This window comes from Elgaria multicarinata, chromosome 10, assembly GCF_023053635.1.
Source record: "Elgaria multicarinata webbii isolate HBS135686 ecotype San Diego chromosome 10, rElgMul1.1.pri, whole genome shotgun sequence".
In the NCBI taxonomy this organism is placed as follows: domain Eukaryota; kingdom Metazoa; phylum Chordata; class Lepidosauria; order Squamata; family Anguidae; genus Elgaria; species Elgaria multicarinata.
In genome coordinates this window covers 17246053-17270454 of record NC_086180.1, presented here as the reverse complement: position 1 = coordinate 17270454, position 24402 = coordinate 17246053, and the positions used below count along the sequence as shown (strand labels likewise).

Here is a 24402-nt window from a genome sequence, read left to right as displayed (position 1 = left end):
GCACTGGAGGCTAATGTCGTATCCTTGCAAATTCTGCTTCCCTTCCTGGTTTGGTAGTTTCTATTCACTATATGAGAGTGAGCGGTTGCCATTTGGGTTCGCTCCATATCATGACCCTTAGGCCTGGGAATAAGGAGAATGTGGCTTACAATAGGTTTCTCAAGATTGTTTGTTGACCTGTCTTGATCACACTTTGTGCTAGTAGGCTTAAGTCTTCATATAGCCTGATTTTTCTGAGGACGCCAGCAGCTGTGGAAGCCCTACTCCTTGCTGATTTTTCTAGTGGAAAGGTGCTGTGGTTACTAATAATCCCCTCCAACTTTTTTTTTTTTTAGTACCTAATCAGAGGAAGGTTTTTCACAAAGGAAAATCCTAGGAGGGGAATGGCCCTCATTCTCATGAAGTTGGCAACTGGAATTCAAGTGATGATATAAAGGTCAGTGATAAAATTTCTAGGAGAAATATATATCAGTAATGGAATTAAAGAATGTGCAAGTACCTCTACCATGTTTAATGTTACCACATCACTTCTATCTATAAGAAAATATGAATTGTTGATGTGGAAAGTAGAACTTTGGACCACTGCAGACATAACACTTGCTGATCCTTAACTACGGCTAAAGAATGGGAAGTGGGCCACAGACTTTTTTGTGTCCTTGCCCTGCTGCCCATGATTTGGTATTACGTTTGTCCTGGGTACATGTGGCTAGTTCTTAGTAGTGTGTTCATTGGTTATTTCAACATGTAGTTGGAAACCAGTGTCTTACCTTTAAACTTTTTTATGTAGTGGTGAGCTGATTTTTATCATGGTAAGTTACACATATGAAACTGCATTTATTCAATGTGTATTTTTATGCTCAAAAGAAATAGAGCTTGAAGGGCAAAGCACATACCTGTTGTAACATATGAAGCAGCTATTTGTAGGTCTTGCCAAGGGGCAAAATCCATGTGTCCTTGGGTCACTTCACATGATCAAATAAGCCATGGTAGTTTGTTTAAATGGGCAGTGCGTGCCAGGCACCGTTCACCTAATTACCTGCCTGGGCGTGGCTTCTTGTGTTAGCTGAACCCTGGCAGTATGACTTGTTTAAGGGGGAAACAACCTTCAATTAACCTAACAGGCCATGGGTTATTTGAGGGTTGTTTCCCCCTCAAATAACCCCCTCAAATAACTTACGTGGCAGACTAAATCTCAGGGAGGCTCCCTGGCACCTTCCTATTCTTCTGCAATGATCAGTCTCTGTTCTGGAGCAATATGGCCTCCAACGAACCCTCCCCTCCCCAGTCTGCTGACAAGGGCTGAGTTTGGACGACACACTAATCAACGCTTTCCCATTCTGTTCCTATTACCACCCCCCAGTTGATTAGTGTGTCATCCGAACTCAGCTAAGGGCTTCAGATCCCTCTTAGAAGGGTTAGCTGGCCAAGGACAATGAACTATTCATTACATACCCAGCCCATACACCTGTTCCTTTCTAGCAAGGGTGGTGGATAGTCCAAAGGGAGTACTTGGCCCAAATCCCACAGGTTAGAATCTCTTAAAGGGCAAGAGTCGAATAAATAGGAAAGCCTTTAACCATCCCCAGCATAGAAATGCAGCTCTCTGGTTTCTTTTCTGCCAGCCTCCAGCATGCCTTTTCACCATATACATTTTTTGGGGAGGGGGTGGTTGGCTAGTAACTTTTTGGGGCTTACTAACAAGGCTGTGGTGTGTTTTCTTTAATAGTAACAAAAACAAGCATAAGTTGTAATGCTATGTGGAAAATGATTGTCAGACTTTTTCCTTTAAACAGTACTGTATGTGAATTTGAGTGAATTTTCTCCTCTTCCCACTTTGCCTTCCCTGTTCTTTGTAAAGGCTGCATTAATCAGCATATGTTAGTTGACACAAGCAGGGAGGAGGGATTTTGCCTGAAACAGAATGGGTCCATCCCTTATTTGTAATCATATGACGAATGCGACCGGCAGTAACGATGGATAGAACAGCAGCCCTGTGCATCTGTTGTCAAGCCAGCTTGCACACTGGTACAGCAAGATCCTGGAGATTCCAGTGCAAAGCTCTGAGTCTCGCCTGGATTGCCTGAAGGTTGTTTGTTTAATATTGGACTCGCAGTAGTAGATAGTCACGAGAAATAGAAGGCTGCTGTTCTCTTCTTAGTGAGAAATTCAAAACTTAAGATGCCTGCAGGGAACCTGAAAAATACCAGGTAGGATAGTTATTTTGTTTCCTTTTAGCATGGAACTTACATGTCAAATTTTCACTGTGTGAAATTGTTTTAAACATATTTCCAGTGTAAGATTTCTGGGTCTGTTAGACACAAAAAGAAACACAGCACAGGAAGGCTGTCAAACATTTACGTGGAAAGAAGTTTGTTTAGTCAATTTTATATTGTTTCTTTTGATGGTTATAAAGCAATCATTGTTCACATTGAGATACTCCTGTCACAAATGCTTCTTTCCTGCACTGAACATGGATAATGGTTTGTTCTTTATTCCATTGCTATGGAAATGATATTAATGTGTTGCCAAGTGGGATTTTTTTCCTCCTTGCGTTTTTGCACTTGTGAAAATTGGGTCACAGGGAAGCTTAACACTATGGTGTGCATGTGTGTGTTTGCCTGTGTTATTTAATATAAAGTTAACAGATTACTTAGAAATAAAACTTGGTAGAGAAAATTTCTAGTTCATCTCGTGTCTCTTTCCTTTTGTCTGGAGCAGTGATTGGAAAGGCCGTGGCTTAGTAGTGGTAGGGCCGTGGCTCAGTGGGAAAGTACATGCTCAATAGCAGAGCACTTTGCATGCAAAAAGCCCCAGGTTCGATTCGATTCCTAGCAGGGCTAGGAAAGAATCCTGACTGAAGCCCTGGAGAGCAGCTGCCAGCCAGTGTCAACAATACTGGGCTAGATGGACCAATGGTCTGACTCAGTAGAAGGCAACTTCCTATGTTTCTGTTCATTATATATTAAAGTATAGCATTTAAACAAAACTAATAGCTTCTTATGTATCTTTGGCATTCCTCTGTTTTTAATCATATGGTATACCTGTTGTGCTTGGGAATGAATGTTTTGTGTGGAACCATTTGTAAGTCATGTAGTTTCTCTGTGAAGGTAATATTTGTAAGAGAAACAGCTGGAGAAATGTGGCTTAGATATTTATTGCAGTAACAATCTTGGTGTTATAACTGACCTAACCCATTGCAAATAGACCAGGATCACTTGTCAGTCTCTTATCTTTTGTATCTGAAGTACTTAAAAGGATTGATTCCTAACCCCCAAACCTACCACTGTGGTTGTTTTGGCTTCAATTTCTTCTCCGCGCTTCAGCTATCTATATTGCAGAGCACCTTATTCATTTCAGTTCTTTCTATTCTTGGTTCTACTATTTGGATGCTATCTGTGTGCTCAATTGTAGAGAAGTTAGGTACAAAGGACTCTGTCTTAGATCACTGCTGGTTTCCTACCAGATTCTGTAATTCCCTGCCACCAATTTGTTTTAGATTATAGAAAGTTGATTGGCCATCATAAAATCCCTGTTATAACTGACTTTAAAATGGCCATTCTAGAGCAAACGAAGTTCAGAGGGTGTTACAACATGACATCTTTAAATTACAATTCATCAAGAGGTTCAATTCTATCTCCTGCAGTTTGATTTTTTTTAAATCATCACATATGTGTTAATTAGTTTACTCCCAGGCCTGAGGTTCTGCATCTTGGCAGGCCATGATGTTTTTGTACTGCAGAATTATATCTGCTTAGGGACTAGGCAGACTTTTATAAAGCGTTCTCTGTACATGCAAGATTACTAAGCCTCATTGCTTGAATGTTAAGGCTCACCTCTGCTTTCTGTAAACATTGTACAATCACCCTGTTCATAGGTTGTGATGTTTTAACCTGGACACTAGGTTTAACTCTAGGTTTAAACAACCTAGAGTTAACCCCTAAACAACACAGAGTGCCCAGGTTTGGACATTATACTGACAACCTACAAACAGGGTCATTTAGGTTGTTTACTAAAAGCATAAGTGAGGAGTGTGCTGGAGGCAGAACACTTGCTTGCTCTTGCTTGTGCCTAACGAACAAACAGCAAGCAAGTTTTTATGGGCAAACTGAGTCTAAGGAGTTTGGAGTTGAATTTGTGTAAAAGAGGTAATTCTGAGGTTCTTAGAAAAGTATTAGAAATAAATACTGCCTCCTATCAATGCTATTATAAAACAAAGGAAATATCCGATGTCTGGTTCATTTCACCATATTTCTAATGTGTTTTAAAATGGTTTTTAGCATGGCAGTTTAAATAGCTGAAAAAAGTATCCTGATAAATGTTTAGATAATTATCCAGTTGCTTACTTAAATAACACCCTTTGGAAGCAACAAACCCATTGTGTAGTCCTATAATAGCTATTGTTAAACTAAATACAGTGTGTGTTGATTGGTTGCTGCCCTAACCATTTTAAACAAATGTTTTGAAAGCTCTGGTATTATTTACCCCTAAATTATCATATCCCATTGATGAATATATATTAATCTACTACATTCTTGTTATCCATATTAGGCATTTACATTATTTAATGTAGCCTGCAACTGCTTTATCTGAATTAACTGCTGGCCAAATCTATTTAAGCTTTCCATTAAATAGTATAAATGTTTGTTCTGATCTATATTGAGAAAGGGTTCCAAGCAGTTATTCTAGGGAACAGTGTTATATCTGGAGAAAGTTCAAATCTACATATACAATGCACTTCAAACAGGATGCTTCTTTCAAAAAGAAAGAAAGTCACGATATACTGTAATACAGATTCTGATTGTTCTATGGAAAAATGAGCTTCTGAATATAGCTTTACTTTTGTGGATTTTGCATATGACCTTTGGTTTTCTGGAGAATTTCAAAATGACATCCAGTTGTGACGACCAAACGTGGTACATTTTGAAGATTTCTCATCCTCACTTCTTCTTTTTTTACTCATGTTGAAACCGCTCTTGTGATGCACAGTAACTTGGTTTCTGTGTATGCTTCACAAATCTGTTTGCCTAACTATGGATTATTATGTATGGAGGGATGACTCCTGATGAATATATTGCTGAAAATATATGATCTTGATTTCCTCCCTCCCTGATTCCCCCCCCCATATTTAAAGTATCTGTACGGGTGTGTATGTGTGTGTGCACGTGCATTTTTAACTTCATTCTGGTTCTTCCTGAACAGGATCAAAGGGGTCTTTCGGAAACCAGCAAAGATGAATATGGTGAAAAGGATAATGGGTCGACCCCGGCAGGAGGAATGTAGTCCTCAAGATAATGCTCTAGGATTGATGCACCTGCGTCGGCTCTTTACGGAATTATGTCATCCTCCTCGGCACATGACTCAGAAAGAACAAGAAGAGAAGCTTTACATGATGCTACCGGTTTTTAATAGGGTAAGCCCAGGAAAATCTGGATTTAAATCTATTTATGTGGGCTTGAAATGGTGGTCCTTTTGAAATAGTTGATGAAGAGGATCGAGATGGTGTTAGACGGATTGGATTTAAAAGCAAAGTAGCTGAATACCAGTTTTTGCTTTCTCTACATCCAAAGCAATGTCACAATGTGCATATTGCCTGCCTCCACAGTCATAACAGTTTCCCCTTTTATGAGAGTTGCTTGAATCAAAATTCCCCAGTGACCACTTCACAATTCGTTATTGATGGAAGTGGCCCACAAGACACTTCTAGGGAAAATTTAATAACATGGGAGTGATTTATGTCCATGTCTGGCACAGGCATGTATGCTGAAGTGCCACACATTCATGTTCTAGGTGTACTTCTTTGAGTAGATGCTAGGATAAAGTCTTTCATTCAAGTTTCTATCATGAGAATGACTTGCAAAAGTATTCATGTGAAAAATAATCTAGGAATGGGTCTAAATTTATTCTGGCTATGACTGCCTCAGCCCTTTTGCACAGTCCTTATGTTTTATTTATCTATTTTTTGTTTATTACATTTCTATACTGCCTGACAGCTGAAGTTCTCTGTGCGGTTCACAAACCAAACCATAAAGTGTAGTAGCACAGTAAGACATATAGCTGACGTGCCACCACAGAAAAGGCCCTTATTTGGCAGCTGCATGCAGAGAAGGTCCTCTGAAATGATCTTAGGGTCTGGACAGGAATATGCAGGAGGACATGATCCTCTGGTAACCTGGTCCCAAGTGTTTAGAACTTCAAAAGTTAATACCAGCACTTTGAATTGGGCCTGGAAATGTACTGACAGCCAGTACTAATCATAAACCACTAGTGTAATGTGAAGAAACCTGCTTTTCTCTGGACCAAGCTTTGGAAGTTTTCATGAGGAATAGAAAGTATATGCGCTAAATACTGGTGCTGAATAAGATAAATATGAGAAGTACCTGGTTCTGGTAGCTATTGGAAATGTGTTTTCCCATGAATAAGAGGAACTTGAAAGGAGTTATTGGACTAGCCTCCCTTTAGGATGAGGATGAGGGTCACAGTGATTGAATTTCTTGTGAATTGGACCCTTTGAACATACATTAACTCAGCTTGAATGTTGAAACCATTTTTTTTCCTGGAGAGGCTTTTAGATTTAGCCTAGTCACAAGTAATTTTGGACTTGGAACAACTTTTCTGCTTTGTAATAGACCTTTAGGTTGAATGCAACCCTGGTTCTTTCAGATAGCTTTCTGCATCTTGATATCAAATGTGTATATATGCTACATAGCAAAGAGCCCTTATTCTCAAACATTTCATTGAATTCGTCTAATTGTAGCAAGGTAGATTGATTTAAATTAAGAGAATTTTAAATCTCTAAGGAAAGATGCTGATATAAATAACATTAAATCAGGTTTCAAACTTCTTATTCATATATCTTCTCGATGAGCACACATACTAATTGGCTATTATAACAGTTTAAACATGTCTCCCAGGAGCATAATCCAAAACCTCCAGTCATGCAGTGCACCTACCTTCTTTGCTCAGAATTTATATCTGCTTAGGAGAGCAATTGTGACATTAAGAATTACTTAACCAATAAGATCAAGTACTTGAAGAGTAAGTGCCAAGAAGTAGGGGCTGGTAGTTAACTGAGCAACACAGTGTTTCTCTACTAGATGAAAAGTAAATGTTCATACTGGCTTGGTTGTCAATGTAAATATTCACAATTTACACAAGAGGATAAATAAACTATTTATTGACCTGGTTCATATGACATGTCTGGCTCGTTATGGGTTAAATAACCCACGATGTGCCGTGGCGCATCCTGGGCGTGTGCAGATACCATTTTCAACACATAACCCCCAATAAGGGTGACTGAGGCTTTCACCGTGTGGTGTGAACCCAGCCATTATTTGAGGGATAAACAACCCTTGCATAACCCTAAATTAGTAGTAGGCCTATCTGAGTAGAAGGGTTAAGTGTGCACGACACAGTGCAAACCCAATCTCCCCTGTTGGGGGTGCATATTCAAAATGATGGTTACACGTGCTTCAGCTTATCATGGGTTAAATAAACAACTCACAATGACCTAGCAAACCAGCCCATTATGAAATATGTATACTGCCTCAAAAGTTGCAAACTTTTGTCCTGGTTAATGTTATGCATTCTGGTTCAGCAAGGAAAAATAAGTGTTTGGCCAACAGTGGCAGTCGGTGGAGTAGAGTCCTTGGGGTCCACCAACAAGGGTGGCTGTGTTCCTCATTCATAGGCTGGCTGTGAACTTATCTGGGTTTGTTGGCCTGCAAGAATTTCATTTATGCGCAATGCATACTTACCTCATGTTGGAGACACTGCTATAACCTGGGGATTAGTGGAAGGTCAACTTAGGGAAACAGGTTTAGCCAGTACAAAGTTAGCCCTAATTCCAAGGTGACGGTTGGAGATACTGTAACCCTAGCTGTCTGTGTAGTCTGCACACACACTTTTTTTTCTTGGGAAGTGGGACTGAGGAGTATGTACGGGAGTCTGGCTTTGAAGTACAGGTCCTTGGTGAACCTTCCTTCCTGGTGCACCTCTTTGGAGCAGCCTTGTTGCTAAGCCTCTTAAAGTTAATAGCCTGCTTTTTACTCATGAGACAGGCCATTCTTAAGAGTAAAAAGCAGCCTTCTAAAAAAATATTTGAGGGTAGTAACACAGGCTGGCTATGGATCACTCCCTGCTGCCACCAGCTTGCTTGGCTTCCATGCTGGCTGTGGAGGAACTGAAGCCCTTCTTTCTATGGTCAGCCCAGAAGCCAAGGAAGCTGGTGGAGGCAGAGTGTGATCCAGCCTGCAGTGTTTCTGTGCTGGATGTGCAGGAGGCAAAGCTCCTTCCTGAAGGTCTGCCAGAGAAATCGGGTTCGCCAGTGGCAGACGCATGGATTGCTGCCTAGCTTCTCTGCCAGCCTGCATTATTTCTATGCCAGATGCACAGAAAGGGGCTTCATCTTCTGCACATCCAGGATAGAAATGGACTGAGCTGTCGCTGTTATGACAGCCTGATCGGCTTCCCAAAGTGAATTCTAAGGAGGTCAAACCCTTCCTCCATGCCCAGCAGAGCAACTGATCAGGCGGATAAAACAGGGGCAGTCTCTGTCATGAACCTGATTGGCTTGTGTACTGGGCTCAGAAGAAGGGATTTTACTTCCTCTGCAGCCAGCCGAGCAAATTGGGGAAGGAGGGTTTGCTTGCTCCATTCCCCCTTGGTCAGATTGCTTACTAAGAGCCTGGAGGGAATTCTACATACTTGCCTGCATAAAATTCCTGGTTGACAATTGCGACCAGGTGAGTGGTTGAAGATAACGCTATCTTCTAAATTCCCTTGTCCTTGCATCCCCAGTTGCAGAAGCAGAGGTAAAACACAAACTTCTAGACAGTTTAATAAATTGGCAGGATACATCTTTGTTTTGCTTACACCAACTCTTTTGCAACCATACCATTACACTATCATTGGAGTTGGGACTGAGCTTAGCATTTCAGTTAACTTCTACCTCTGCCTCACCACGTCCCCCACTCCATCCAGTTTCCCCCTCTGAATTAATGGAATTCTGCCAATGTAAGCTTTATACTTTTAGTAGGCTTCTGCTGGCACAAGGGTATTGCTTTGCCAACCTGTTTCCCCCCCCTGCTGGCACATTATGGTGCTTTACCAGCACAAGGAGATTTAATAGTAACCCTTTTCCACCAAACAAGTGTAACACAGGGATAGGATTGCTTTGTGAATCTTATTTAAGTGGTATTAGAATTCCCTTCTGTCACACAAATGTGCAATGTGACTGTCTTGAGGATCTTCTTCACTTAATTTTTTTGCTGTGCCCAAATACCAGTGAGAGAGATTGCATCTCCTTCTATAACACATTAGAGATTTCAAGATCCCTCCTGTTTTGCGTAGGATTGTTATCAGTAAGCCCAACATAGCACTTCTGTGATTCTGACAGAGCTGGACTGTTGTGACTCCATCTGAACTGTGTACACACATCACTTCCATGTGTTAAATTTCTGATGTGTCTGATATTCCTTAGTTTTTAGTGAGCAATATCATAAAATCTTTATTGGTGGCTGTTTTACCCTTACCATTTCATTTAGACTTGGGCCACAGCTAGACCTAAGGTTTATCCTGGGGTCATCCAGGGTTCTCCCCTGCCTGAGCACTGAATCTTCTTGGCTCGCCGCTCCGACCATGTTACTCCGCTTCTGAAATCTCTTCATTGGCTTCCAATTCACTTCAGAATCCAATATAAACTTCTCCTGTTAACCTTCAAAGCTTTTCACGGTCTAGCTCCTTCCTATCTCTCCTCTCTCATCTCACACTATCGCCCCGCTCGTGCTCTTCGCTCCTCTGATGCCATGTTTCTCGCCTGCCCAAGGGCCTCTACTTCCCTTGCTCGGCTCCGTCCATTTTCTTTTGCTGCCCCTTACGCCTGGAACGCTCTTCCAGAACATTTGAGAACTACAAGTTCAACCGCAGCTTTTAAAGCTCAACTAAAAACTTTTCTTTTTCCTAAAGCTTTTAACACTTGATGTTGTGCAGACTTCTACTGTTACTTTCTACTGTTAGTTTTACCCTACCCTGTGCCTGCTTACCCTACCCTGTACCTGTTTGCATTCTCTTCCCCTCCTTATTGTTTTACTATGATTTTATTAGATTGTAAGCCTATGCGGCAGGGTCTTGCTATTTACTGTTTTACTCTGTACAGCACCATGTACATTGATGGTGCTATATAAATAAATAAATAATAATAATAATAATAATAATAATAATCCCCTGTGTGTCACCAAGATGAACAGGTTTGACCCCTGGACAATCCAGGGATAAACCTTAGGTCTAGCTATGGCCTTGGTGTTTTTTTATGTACCTGATGAAACAGTTTTCACTGGCTTTTATAGTTAATGTCTTGGATGACCAACACAAGTGAAATAATGTAAGATAGGGAACCAAGTCAGATATTACATTTTTTAAGTGTGTGGGAACAAATACTTGTGTGCAAACCTGTCCATCATAGAGGCATTCATTTGACAGGCGCCGAGATTGGCTGCTGCTCCCTCTTGAGTGCTCATTCAGTGTCAAGCCTAGGTTTGCTGCTACATAATGTGTGGAGCAATCCTAAGAGACTTGCCATGAAACAATCCTATTTATGTATCCTCTTTTATGAAGTAGATATATTTCTGGATTGTCGTTAGACTTCTATGCTTTCTGAGAAGTGGACAAAAAGTAGTAATTTAACAAGCTCTAGTTGCAGATTATTTTCCTCTGTTGGACCATACAATCTGGTGCTTTGTGGGGTGATACTTTTTCTTTTTCTTTTATGCATTGAATAGCAATGAGCTAAGGCAGCAAGGGATTTTTTTAATGCATAAAATGTGGACATTGTACTGAAAAGGTCTCTCTGCCAGTAAACAATGCTTTGGTTCATAACGTGTTGTGTTTTCTTATCACTGCTCTCGTTGCACAGTCCTGATTGCTTAATGATGTATTTTAAGGTTTCTGAACAGTGGTATAACTACAAATATAGTATGAGGGATGCTTAAATAATAGGTTTGGTGTTTTTTTTTAAAAAAAATAAAAACCTCAAAGTTTCATGAAATATATGGCGTTTGTGTCTTTAGCTCTTACACGAAGGTATTTTTGCTTTAAAGTTAGAGAAGATCAGTATGAAGAAATAGGAAAAAATAGGTGTTCTCTCCTTCCTCAGAAGCATCTTGTAGGCTGCACAGGTGTGAGGAGGAAGATTTTTGTTGGTTCACCTTTCATACAAAACCACATGGTTGCCTGTGTTGTTGCTAATATCTTTTCTAGATTACTGTGGTGTAGAATTGAACTAGCCTTTTCTTTTCTTTTCGCAATTCAGCAAAACAGTATGACTGAGTAAACAGGTTTGATGCATGATCAAAAGTCATCAGCTGTCTCAGTGCAGAAAGACCAAAACACAAGGGTTTATTTTTCTTATTTCTCTAGAAGGTTTTGTTCATAGCTGTATGCTGCTTTCACATCTCTAAAATATTTCCCACCACTATAATGTTAAAATAAGTCTGGATGCAGATTTTTCTGGTTAATAGGTTTCATTGGGCCTTATAATAGGAGCAATAAGCGAATAAGGATGCAGAATTTGAAGGGAGCAGGATAAATTGGTAGATGAGTCGGATACCTAGGAGCCTCACAGTGTATTATATCTCTGTGTATAATGTAAATGCATTTGAGACAGGCAGCTGGTTGGCCACTGTTTGAAGAAAATGCTGGACTAGATGGACCCTTGGTCTGATTCAGCACAACTCTTCTCATGTTCTTATCTGTAGCCTCCAGCCATGCTGTTAACACCAGCAAAACTACCTTTTCTCAGATGTATAGAAATCTGGGCAAGCAGAATTGTAGAGTCTGGCTGCATGTGATACTCAACACATGAAAAGTAGCTGCATATAGCTAACTCAGCCTCCCCCAATTTAGTGTCCTCCAGATGTCTTGGACTTGCACATTCATGACCATTGGCCATTCCAGCCTGGGGCAGAAGGGAACTGGAATCCAAAACATTTGGAGGTCACTAGTTGGGGGGAAAGCTGGACTAAGCTATGCATTTGCCTAGGAATTTAGGAAGTGGAGAAGCAGGAAAGACTAGCTGCTAAGCAAAGATAATCAATAGAGGGACAAGGCAGACAACCACACCTGCATCTTTCTGTGTTCACTTATAATTTCCCTCAGCTTTCTCTGCCTTTATTAAGGGAAGCCTTCAGAATTCTCAACAGGCAGAACATGGGTGAATGTGTCAACTTTTCACTTTGTGAGTATAACATATAGCACAGATACAGGGAACTCCTTCACCTCCATCCCATGCAATTGCAGCTATCATGCATTAGACTTCTGATCATCTGAATGAACCCAAGATAGACCCCCAAAAAACAAAAACCAGAGATGCTAGTTGAGTGCAATAGTGGCAAAATATCTTTATGTTATACATTTCCGCCCCCTTCCCCTCAACCCCCGACCCAGGCTTTAGGCCATTATAAGGGTTGTCAACATAAGCCAGTTTCATGAAAATGATCTGGGGGTATGTGCATGGACATGTCAGAAGCAGCTAAGTGTGTTAACTGGGCTGTTTTACTAATAAAGCTAAACCTTATATTTTCACACTTCTGTCAAATGGTTTTGTACGCCTGATGTACAAAATGTTAACAGGTGGAAACAGGCGTGTGTGCATTTCCTAGGTGCTATATCTGTTACTATTAATAGAAGGTTTTGATTTGCTTGCTTGTTTGTCTGCAGGTATTTGGAAATGCTCCTCCAAGTACAATGATAGAAAAATTCTCAGATCTCCTTCAGTTTACAACACAAGTGTCACGATTAATGGTGACTGAAATTCGTCGGAGAGCCTCTAACAAGTCTACAGGTAAGTGCATGAATCAGCATTTTAATTAATGAATCAATTTACTTGGAAATTTTATATCCCACTTTTCAGAGGAACGATCCTCAATATGGTGGGGAGGCACTCTGCCCTCTTCCCTGCTTTTCCCATGTGTGTGTTTGTGTGTGGTTTAACAGGTGGAATGAGGATGCACTGGGCCCCAATGAGAGAGCATTGAGACACGTTCTTTCCACTTGCTTGTCCTCTCCCAAGGGCAAGGCTGCTGGGGGGCAGAGGGGGTGACAGGTGAGAGCCTGTAGACTACGATATTTGCATTGGCCAGGAAGGCCAGCCAAAAATTGTAGATCCTTGGATAAAACTAAATAGTCTATTTGGTTTGCTTCATTCCTAGGACCACCATACATATTGCATTACCTAAAAGTATAAAGTGTGAATGGGGAAAGCACGTAGTTCGAAACCCAGGTACACTAGTTAGCAGTAATTGGTTCCTACTTCCTGATGAGTGTGTACTTTGTGGGCAAATCTTGGTTTACCTTGGTGTGTAGTGTGTGAACTGGTCTTTAATAGTTCGCTGGGGCATATCAGGTATGAATAACCATGTTGTGGATGTGTTACTTCATGGGTGATGTTATATTCAAACCTGGTGGGACTTTGTTTTAAATACAATTTGTTTAAATTCTATGAATTTTGGCAAGTATTATTGTCTTGCTTTTTGATCCCTAACTGTTTGGAAGGAGTGTGTGACTTTTGGTGACTTTTCCTAAAAGATTGCTATGAGGATTATTTAAGATAAGGGCTTTAAAGTACTTTGCATAATGGAATAATGATCTTAAAGTGCTTTATACATCAGAATAAACAATTTCAGTATATTTGATATAACTAGAACCTATTTTTATTTTGTGTCTGTTTGCCTTCTGCTTTTTTGTTTTGGTTGTTGTTGTTTTCTTTAGAGGCTGCAAGTCGTGCCATAGTCCAGTTCCTGGAGATCAATCAAAGCGAAGAAGCCAGTAGAGGTTGGATGTTGCTTACCACAATTAACTTGCTAGCTTCATCTGGACAGGTTAGTTCTTCATGATCAGAATCTGGTACTGAGTAGTGTCTGCCTATCATACCTTTTAAAGTGTTGAATTGCTGATTATATATGGCTTTTTAAAAACAAGGTAGAGAACAATATATGTTTGCCATGTTCCTAGGCAGGCATGAATGAAGACTTAAGTTGAAAAAGTTGACTTTATGGAATATCATTAGGCATCTTTGTAGCACTGAAATGTCCTGGGTAGTGAAATATTTCTATGCACTTCCTATCTTGTGGCTGCTTCACCTTTAAATAAGAATGCTTAACAGAGCTCCTCCCTGCCCACCCCACCCCATTCTCTAGGACATATCTAAATGTGTGTTACACATTTTGGTGGTCTGGGAATTGCAGAGAACCCTCCCCCCTCCCAGTGCTCATCTATGTAAGCTACATGGTGCATCTTGAAAAGCAAATAATTTTACAATCAGTACAAAGCTGAAGAAAGCTGTTTCAACAAAAGGCAGCCGGGATTGGAATCATGAAACTCTGGAAAAGGCAGCTGCTTTGTCCATCTGCATCAATTATTGGCATATGACAACGTATTGCCAATTCCGTGCTATCCCTTAAAACCCATGAATTTATTTCATATCTTTTCTTTCACCCTGATAATCCTAGCCTTCACTTCTGCTTTATCTGTTTTTTCCAGACACGCATTTATACTTTTTTCTACACTGCTCTTTATGCATGAAATGCCCTCACAAAACTAGTTAATACAGCAGCTCCTTTTTCATTGAAATCACTTTGGCAGTGATACCTTACATATAGCCTTCTACAAGGATGTTAGAACTCCTGGTCCCTATTAGAATTGCTGATATGCCTGATTCCACTTTTAAAGTAAATATTAACTCTAAATGTTAGGAATTGCTAAGTTAGCCTAACTAAAATGATTTTTATTATCGCTTACTGTTCGTGCTCTTCCTATTCTATTGCTGCCTTTCTATGTTCTTTTCAGTTTAACATTTTCTAGAGAGTAGGTGCTGTAGAGAACAGAGCTATTTTATGAATAGCTTGCAAACTATGTAAGATGAACAGGAATTAAGGTAAGGATAGATAGCCTATGATGAAAAAGATGAGGTTGTGACAGTATAGGAAAGGTTTTGTGGAAAAGGAGTGTGTTGAGAATTTTGAAGGAGAAAAGCGCTATTGACACAGGGCGGAGACTGTTAAAGGCTTACGTCCTGATCTAGAGTCATATGTGCTCCCATGTGCATACACAGCACTTGATGCTGGGCTTCACTGTTAATTTTAGGAAGTAGGTATATGTGTGAAAACAGTGCATAGATGAAACTGCTTCCTCCATACCATGTCAGAGCTCTTGTTCCTGAAAATAGGGCTTCAGCATACCTGAAGGTGGAAGTTTAAAGAAGAGAATAAAGGGGATGTGAATGGATAGTGTATGAAGGTCAATGAAGTATGAGCAAAAAGCTAGGGTCAGAGTTGGGAATCCTTCACTAAGTTGGGAAACTGAAGACATTGTGAAAAATAACCACTAATTCATGCAAAGATTCAAAAGTATTATCATAAGGGAGGGGAGGGAGGAGAAGAAGAAGACTTTGGTGAAAGCAGTATGAATTTTCCTTAGGAATAGAGAGATGGCATAGTATAGATCAGCAAAGAAAAGTTGCAGTGTTCTAGATGAGAAATGCTAGAGCGTGGATGTGGGTTGAGCTTGTAGATACAAATAAAGAAGTAGGGGAAACTTGGAGATGTAGAGGAGGAGAAATGGAAGGATTCAGAATGAGATTGGGTAGGAGAGGGCAAGGAAGTTTAAAAGATCATCTCAGCTGAGGTTACATGCCTGGGAGGCATGCAGTCTTTAAAGCTGAACAGAGAGGAAGACTGATTTATCACTGAGTGCAATATCTAATGCAGTGTTGCAGGGCCACAGATGCTGGTTTCTGTGTTATTCCTAGGATAAAAGGCCAGTAGGAGATTGGATTCCGCTGGAGATGTCCCTTTCAGTGGGGGGTGCTCAGTGATAGAATGCTCTTCCCAGCGACGCCTGGCATTATCATTGACCTGGTTTATTTATTTATTGTTGCACTTTTATCCTGCCCTTTAGCCAAAAAAGGCTCTCTAGACAGCTTACAAAAATAATTCTTAAGACAGTCCCTGCCCACAGGCTTACAATCATATATATATATATATATATATATATATATATATATATATATATATATATAAATGATTGAGAGGGAGAAGGAAAAAAGCAAATGTAGGCACTAGATTCTTCGTTACAAAGATCAGAAGGTCATGGACACAATGGAAGGGCTGCTGCTTCCTCTCTCTCTAATAGCCTCATACAGATCCAGGCACGATGGAGGGATGGCTGACTGCCACTTCCTGTCCCTCTGATGGCCTCAGCAGCAACAGTTGGTAGCAGCAGGGAGGGGGGCTCTCAGCTGGAGCTGGATCCAGGCATGATGGAGAGGTACTTGGCGGCGGCTGCCTTTCCCTCTATAGTTGTCACATAGTTGTTTTATGGGTGGTTATATTTTAGTATCATACGGATAATCATTTTAGCTGTTCTAAATTTCGTTTGTTTTAATGTTGTTTGAAAGTCAACTTGAGTTTTTTTTGAGGGGGGCTTGTTTTGAGAAAGCTGTCTAAGAAGTGTAATAAATAATAACAACAACAAAAGCAGCATCAACAAACTCTAGAGATGGGATGAGAATTCGAAGCAAGAATAATGAATTATGTGAGCACCCTTCCTTAGCTACAGCAAGCGTAATCCAGGCGAGCAGAACCTACTCAGGCAGACCCCTGTCTTGATTCAACTCACTCTGCACCTTCCTACCTCCTGAAGGCGGTGGTGGTGGGAACCAATCTTGGGGATGGGTAGTAAATAGCAGAGGGCTCCAGCAAAGGCAGGAGAAATTCAGTGGGCTTCTGCTCCAGTGGGTCATGTTGCTCTGAGCATGTTCTGCTCCAACCAATGAGAGGCCAGCCTCTCCCACCTTTGCCAGGGTCCTCCACTGCTGCTGCATCCTTCTCTGTGGACACTTTAGCTTTCCTTGGGGAAGGGAGAGTGGGTGTTGGCAGGGGGGCTGGGCAACCATTACAGCTTTAAAGCATTATAGTTGAATGCTTGGAGAAGCCCCTTGAGGGCTCAGCTTGAGGGGCACAATTGATGTTCTTGGCAATTACTTTGGCGCTCACCTGATCCTAATGCACACACAGTTTGTGAATGACGATAAAACAATTACTTTTCTAGATAATTAAAAAAAAAATTTAAGTTATCAGAGTAACTGGTTTTGAGAATACTGTTTGTGACTTTCACATAAAGGTACTAGAAGTATTGCAGTTGAGTAATTTCTAACGGTCTGTTAAATTCAGAACAAATTGCATTGATGTTAGAAGCGCAACGTTAATGTTTGTCTTCACTTTTTTTCTCCCCCCAGAAAACAGTGGACTGCATGACAACTATGTCAGTGCCTTCCACGCTTGTGAAATGTCTCTATCTGTTTTTTGACCTTCCACATGTGCCTGAGGTGGCTGGAGGAGCCCAGAACGAGTTGCCTCTAGCAGAGCGTAGAGCGGTATTGCAGAAAGTCTTTGTACAGGTGAATGAATTGTGTCCACCATAATACATTTCAAATGAAGTTGCCTTTGCTAAAATAATGGGTTGGGAAAAGAGGAGCTTCAAGAGTATTTTTAGCTATAGTGATTACCAAGAGTATATCTCCTACCCCAAGACAAGCAAGTTACTGATTGTAGAAACGTCCATAATTTCATGCTGGCCTTTGGAGTTTTTCTTTACCCAGGCAGACTAATATAGCTGAACTGAACTGATTCCAAGGAATTGCTTACAATTGCCTACTTTGTTCAGATTAAATATTAATTCTGATACACGGAATGCTTATGGTCGTGATTTGTATGAGTTTCAGCCATTTTGTGTGTGTAAATTCACTGGCCTTTTGTTTCAGATCTTAGTGAAACTGTGCAGCTTTGTATCCCCGGCAGAAGAGCTTGCCCAGAAGGATGATCTCCAGCTTCTATTCAGTGCAATAACCTCGTGGTGCCCTCCCTATAACCTGCCTTGGAGGAAGAGTGCAGGGGAAGTTCTAATGACCATATCACGTCATGGCCTTAGTGTCAATGTAGTGAAATACATTCACGGTTGGTATACCTTTCATATAGTTGGTGGAATATTTTTGCATTGGAATTTGTATTTCTGTTTAAAATATTTATTTATTTTTGTTAAGCAGTATATAAATAAGGATGGGATTGCATATCTTTCTAACATAGAGAGGGAGAGAGTGGAGAGAGAGAGAGAGAGATATTTCTAACTGGTTGGTAACATGTTGGACTGAGACCTAGTTTCAAATCCCAGTTCACTCGAACTGGAACAGATTTGTTCCACAAATTCTCCTCAAGATGATTCTCTACAAAATCAGATGCTACCTATTTATCAAATATTTGAATACTCACATTATGTCTATATTTCTTGTTGGTATTCAATGTCCGATGAGATTTAATTTTAGTATTTGGTATTTGTCAGAAAGTAGTATATTAATATTTATTTATTTATTTGTTACATTTCTATACCGCCCCATAGCCAGAGCTCTCTGGGCGGTTCACAAATGCATTTGGATGCATTTCATAATTGATAGCTCATGGCATTTCGTAATTGAAATATGACAAAAGCCAAACAACCAAGAGATCGTCCAGCAGTCTAAAGCAAGGGTAGGCAACCTGGTGCCTGTATGATGTTTCAGACTACAACTTCCAGCAGCGCTAAGCAGGATTGTCAATGGTAAAGGATCGTGGGAATGCTAGTCCAAAACATCTCGAGGGCACCAAGTTGGCTACCCCTGGTTTAAAGCATTTACATTTCATAGAAGTTTGAAATCTGACTTCAAGTTCTGAAATCCTGTTTGTTTGGGCCTGTTCAGACAACATGCTAAGCCATGGTTAGCCGCTAACCCTTTTGCAGCAAGTGGTTAGTGGGCATGTTTAAACCACTAATGGTTAGGAATGGTTCATACGACAGGCTAAGCCATAATGTATGGCGTAGTGTGTTGTCTGAACAGGGCCTTTTTTTTTAACTTTCTGAAATGTCATTTCAGGAGTAGGGACCACGTGAGTGACCATGGGGTAGTCATCATCCCTGATTTTCAGTTCTGATTTGTAGAATAGTAATATTAGTGTGTCACGTCATGTGGGATAAACACATGGAAGTGGACAGATTGCCTATCCTGAGCCCAGTGGGGGTGTGGCTATAGGATGGAATGTAATTCTGAACTGTGATGTTCAAACCTGCCATCCCTTCAGATGTTTATTGCTATTCGCCAGATGCTTCATAAGCCCTCCTATTTCTGTTGCCTGATCAGGGTGACAAAAATGGATAATGTGCTATCAAGCCATAATATATGCCTGCATGTTGTGTTCGGTGCTTTGTACAACCATGAATTTGTCAGGCCTGCTCTAAACTAATAATGATGGTGTGATATCATAACAGAGACAGTAGGAGATAAAACTATTTTTTGTGCCTCAGCAGCGTCCCCAAATTCTGACTTCCAGTAAGCTCTATGCTCAGTTGTTTCTCACGTGAATGATTGTGGTTTTGTAACTTCTGCTGATGTTGCAAGCTCCCTCCCAACAGTAGTTCCTGCTTCTCCTTTATGCTTAATGTAGCATTAGCTCCTTGCAGAGGCAGCTTGGCTAGTTGCTTCTATTTTACTGCAGCTTGTCTCTTCCCTAGAAATTTGTAGCAGATGGAAGAAAATTAACCCAGTGCTATATGCCATATGATTCTTGAGTATACTGTACATCAGTCAAAGAGACCTGTTGCTTGTAGATTAATAGTGGAGCAACTATCCAAAGCAAATATAGATGCAAAAACTATATCTACTTTTTATATTTGAAATAAAATCCAGGAATTACAATATAACATGGAAACATGGCACCCTACTTATTTTTAGATACTTCCTGCAAATAAATAATTCAGATCAGCCTAATGCTTTTCGCTTTCCCAAAAGCAGACTGTCCAATTATTTATCATTTGCAGATACAACAAACGTCTTTCTAGTAAGTAATGCAATCTGAAACAAAAATAACTAAATGTACAAATTACATTCATGCTAGGACCATTCTAGAGTTTATTTGTTTTAAGTCCGTATGGAAATGTTTTGATTATTAAAGCTCAATTCAAACATTATGTGGCATGGTTGCTTTTTTGTATTGTCTGCTCCTATGATACTCTGGGAGCTTCATGGGTGAGTTAGGTTACATCAGTTTTCCCCATTCTGGTGCTCTCTAGATGTTTTGGACTTCAATTCCCATTAGCCTCAACCAGCATGGCCAGTAGTCAGGAATCCTGGGAGTTGCAGTCCAAATCAGCTGGAATGCCCCAGGTTGCGGAAGGCCAGCATTTTCACTTTTTAGGCTAGCATTTCTGACCACCAGTGCTTGTGGTTAAAACAAAGCATACCTGGAGATTGTTGTACAGAGTGCTTGGAGCTTTTCTTTTTCAATATGTCTTATAATTATTTAACATTTCTGTATTATATTGATGATAGGCTGATTCCTTGAGGAAGGCTGCATTGGGAGACAGGACCAATTTGCATGTCATGGTGGCAAACTGTGGCTTCATTAATCAACCCACGATTTGCCCAGATACACACTGTGTGTGAACTGCTTCGATCAAATTGGATGTTGTGCGTGTGATTTACGAACCTGTACTGCTGGGTTGTTTTAGGTTTAAACTATCCGCAGTCAATCGCTGGGACGTTTAGCCCCTAAACAACCCAGCAGGCCGAGTTCACATACATCACACTCACAACCTCTGAAGGTTGTTTACAGGAAGTGGAATTCCATCCCAGCAAATCCTGGGTTAATTAAGCCACAGCATGTTTCCTTGATGTGCAAACCAGGGCAGGCTGGATTAGCACATAATGCTAATCTATGGTATGTTGGTTGAATTATGGGTTGTTGTCTTGTGCAAACTCAGTTGTGCTAACAAACCATGGTTTGTTAATCACAAACATCCCAGAAAGAGAACCTTTGATTTGTTGTTACGTTGTGAGCTGTGGTTGTTTTAAAACATGGGTTGTCATTAATGCATAGACCCAGAACTGTGGTTTGATCATGGGTTGTTCCACCAGGCTACAGAAGCAGTGGGCCAGAGTTGTAAAAAACTAAAATCCAGCTGCTCTACATCTCAGTACTACAGCACCACAAAGGCATTTCAGCTACATTGTGTTTGTACCAGTCAGTGACTTACCTAAGGGCAATGAACTTCAGTACTTAATGGAGATTAGGACCTGGGTCCTCCACACTCAAATTCAACATATATGTTTTATGTAATTAGTCTTGTCAGCTTTTACATTAGGAGGGGGCAGCATATGATCAGACACATAGGACATCTACAGAGACATAAAGAAGAATATATGCGTTCTTCTAAAATGTGATGAAGATTCTTTGCTTGAAACCAATTTTGCACATTCTGAAAATTAGCAAGAAGCAGATGAAGTAGTGATTTGTGTTAGTGGGTAAGATGTGAAGAAGGAAGTTGTACAAATGACCCTGGTAGATTGCCCAAGTTACAAATGTGTGTGGAACTTCTACAGATGAGATGTCCAAGTTCCCATTTTCTATGTTATCTGGAATTTTTAAATGCGGTAAAAGGGTGTCTTTAGCATCTGCTTTTCTCTTCTTATAACATGTGAATTAACTGATAGCTCAGATTATTCATTTCATGATATCATGAACATTGCATGATAACACGTCCTTGAATATTAACATGATTGTGGACTAGTAAATATAATATTAATTGAGAACAATTACATTTGGAGCTTTGTTTTATTTATTTATTTATTTATTTATTTATTTATTTATTTATTACACTTATATACCGCTCCCATAGCCAGGGCTCTCTGGGCGGTTTACAGAAATTCTAAAATTGAGGTAAAAACAAGTATACAAAATGAATAATTTGAGGTAAAAACAAGTATACAAAATGAATAATTTGAAAATGCTGTTTCTTTTACAGAAAAAGAATGCCTGTCAACATGTGTTCAGAACATGCAGCAATCGGATGACCTTTCTCCCTTAGAAATAGTCGAGATGTTTGCTGGCCTTTCTTGCTTCCTCAAAGATTCCAGCGATGTGTCTCAAACACTGTTAGATGATTTTAGGATATGGCAAGGATACAGCTTCCTCTCTGATCTCTTACTCAGGTTTGGAAATCTTATTTTCTTGTTTAAGTGATATTTTTCATCTCTTATCGTGGTCTGTCTACATGAATGCGTATAACTGTTTGAAGGTGCAGCGGAAAAATTAAACCTTTTTTTTTTTTACATTGTAACACAGAGGTAATTTCCTATGAAGTGAAACTATACTTCAGTTTAGAATTCTGAATTGGGTCTTGCTGTTCAAGGAAATAATTTCATTGGTGTCTTTGATATGCTGGTACCAGATTTTGAAAATGCAAGTGAATATACAAAGAGATCTTTTCAGTAGCTGCAGTGCTGCCTGGGACAATGGGACACACTCAGTAGTTAATGCTGTGGATTTTGGGTTGCATGTAAAACCTTCTAGGATTTGAGTTGATGATAAAATCATTTTTTGATAGATGTTATATTGTTTCTTTCCCCAGGGAGTCTATTTGTCTTATTGTCATTTACTTTTTTCAGAATTTTAGAGGCATAGCCTGGAGAATTTTGCCATCCTTGTTTGCTGGTTTAATGACAGTTAGGGGGAAATATTTATCTCTACATGGCCAGAGTTATCTGCTCCTGTTCCCTGCTTTTCTTGAGGCAATGTTCTCAATAATGGAATGAGGGCTGGAGCATGGGAGAAATGGCACTTTTCCTTGTCCATCAAACTTAATGGTCCTTTAGCTGTTTTTTAAAAAGAGACCATTACTGAAATTGCTAGCTTAGGAAGTTGACAAGTGATTGGAAAATCTAGAGAATTTTCGGGTGGCATGCCAGTTTTAGTTTACTTATTTGCATAGTCTAAGAACTAGAAAGTATCTATCTGATGTAGTAGTTTCAGCTGCCAAAATTGTTGTTTCTCTTTGGATTGCTAGCCATAATCAACTATCTGAATCAAACACTTTGTTTCACTGCCCACATCTTGCATCAGAAAAATCCACAATTGTATAAACTGTAACTTGATATTGATTACACTGAAATTGCATTAGATTTTCGGATGTAATTGTTGTCGATTAATAGTGGATGTTTTCATAGACCTGAATAGCAGATGTACTAAATTATATTTTTTTCAGTTGCCTCCTGACAGGGAGTCTGATGCTTTTCAGGTCTGTTGCAAGGTAATCTTGTAGCTGTGTGAAAAAGTATTGAGTCTAGTATAGGAGTCAGTAGAGAGATCGTAAACCTTTGAGGAGATCATAAGGAGTTGTGTACTTAGAACTAGATGCAATCTCAATTCAGTCTTGCGCTTACTGAGATGTGCTGCATATTTTCAGAATTTGTGAAGTATTTTATTTATATCAATTTTTTTATCCTACCCTTCTGATACTCACGTACTACTGAGGGTGGTTAACAACCGTTTAAAATTGCAATGTCATTTAAAACAGTATGTTAAATAAAAAATACAATAGAGGAACTACTGATGAAACACCAGCTTTCAATAAAAAAATCAGGCACTTTGCTAGGCAAAAACCTGCCATAATAAAAATGTCTTCACCAATTGGCAAGAAGCAGTGTTCTACACTATTGGTGCAGCCATTGAGAAGCCCCTATCTCAAGTCATTGGTAGCCATTCCAATAGGTGGGACACTGAGAGGGGTCTTCTCCTTCTGATCTCAGAGTGGGCACGTTGGTATGGAAAGAGGTGACGTGCCTCAGATATCCACGACCAAAGTCAACACTTTGAATTGTGCCTAGAATCAAATTGGCAGACATTTCAGCATGGGTTTAAATCTTTGTAAAATGCCCAGAGAGCTTCAGGTATTGGACAATATAGAAATGTAAGAAATGAAATGAAATAGATGTGACATAATCCAGTGCTACCATTCCGGAATGCAAAAAGCAAAAAGTTTTAATTTTTTGGTGCTACATCCCAGAACAACTGTTGCTTCTGAAGTGTCTACAAAAGTAGCCCATGTAAAACACATTGAAGTAATCTAGTCTAAATGTTAAGGTATGTGTTGCCATAGCCAGGTTTGAAATGGGCACCGCTGGCATACCAGCCTAAGCTGAGCAAAAGCACTCCTGGCTTTGGCTGGTACCTAGTGACACAGATGCAAAGCAGAATCCTTGAGCACACACACACACACCCCCAAAACCCACAGCTTCCTTGGTATTTGATGAATTGAGGGGTAACAGTCACTTCAAACTCACAGAATTGTTGTATAGATGCCTGAGATAAGGATGGCAAAGCACTCTGAGTATTAAATTCATGCCTAAAAGGGATGATCAAGTGGATACAATAATTAGATTTTTAAATCTGCCTCAAAGGCTATAGGTTGCTTCTCCTTTTCAGTATCATATTGACTTCTCCAGGCAAAGAACTGTTTGTGCCAATTAATAAAAGACATAGTAAAATT

General features: G+C 40.0%; 1 protein-coding gene across 8 annotated transcripts in view; it reads left to right on the top strand.

Moving 5' to 3' along the window:
• Positions 1 to 24402, top strand: part of WDFY3 (WD repeat and FYVE domain containing 3) — a 154567-nt gene that overhangs the window by 23262 nt on the left and 106903 nt on the right. For 4 of the 8 annotated variants that reach the window (XM_063136187.1, XM_063136180.1, XM_063136182.1 and 1 more), the window contains exons 1-7: positions 1862 to 2207; positions 5200 to 5410; positions 12712 to 12835; positions 13762 to 13871; positions 17288 to 17449; positions 17813 to 18005; positions 21880 to 22066. In XM_063136187.1, coding sequence (XP_062992257.1) covers positions 2179 to 2207; positions 5200 to 5410; positions 12712 to 12835; positions 13762 to 13871; positions 17288 to 17449; positions 17813 to 18005; positions 21880 to 22066 — 1016 coding nt within the window. In that variant the 5' untranslated portion in view covers positions 1862 to 2178. Of the gene's footprint in view, positions 1 to 1861; positions 2208 to 4123; positions 4146 to 5199; positions 5411 to 12711; positions 12836 to 13761; positions 13872 to 17287; positions 17450 to 17812; positions 18006 to 21879; positions 22067 to 24402 lie in introns of those variants that run through there. The other 4 variants (XM_063136183.1, XM_063136184.1, XM_063136186.1 and 1 more) reach the window with 2 other exon arrangements.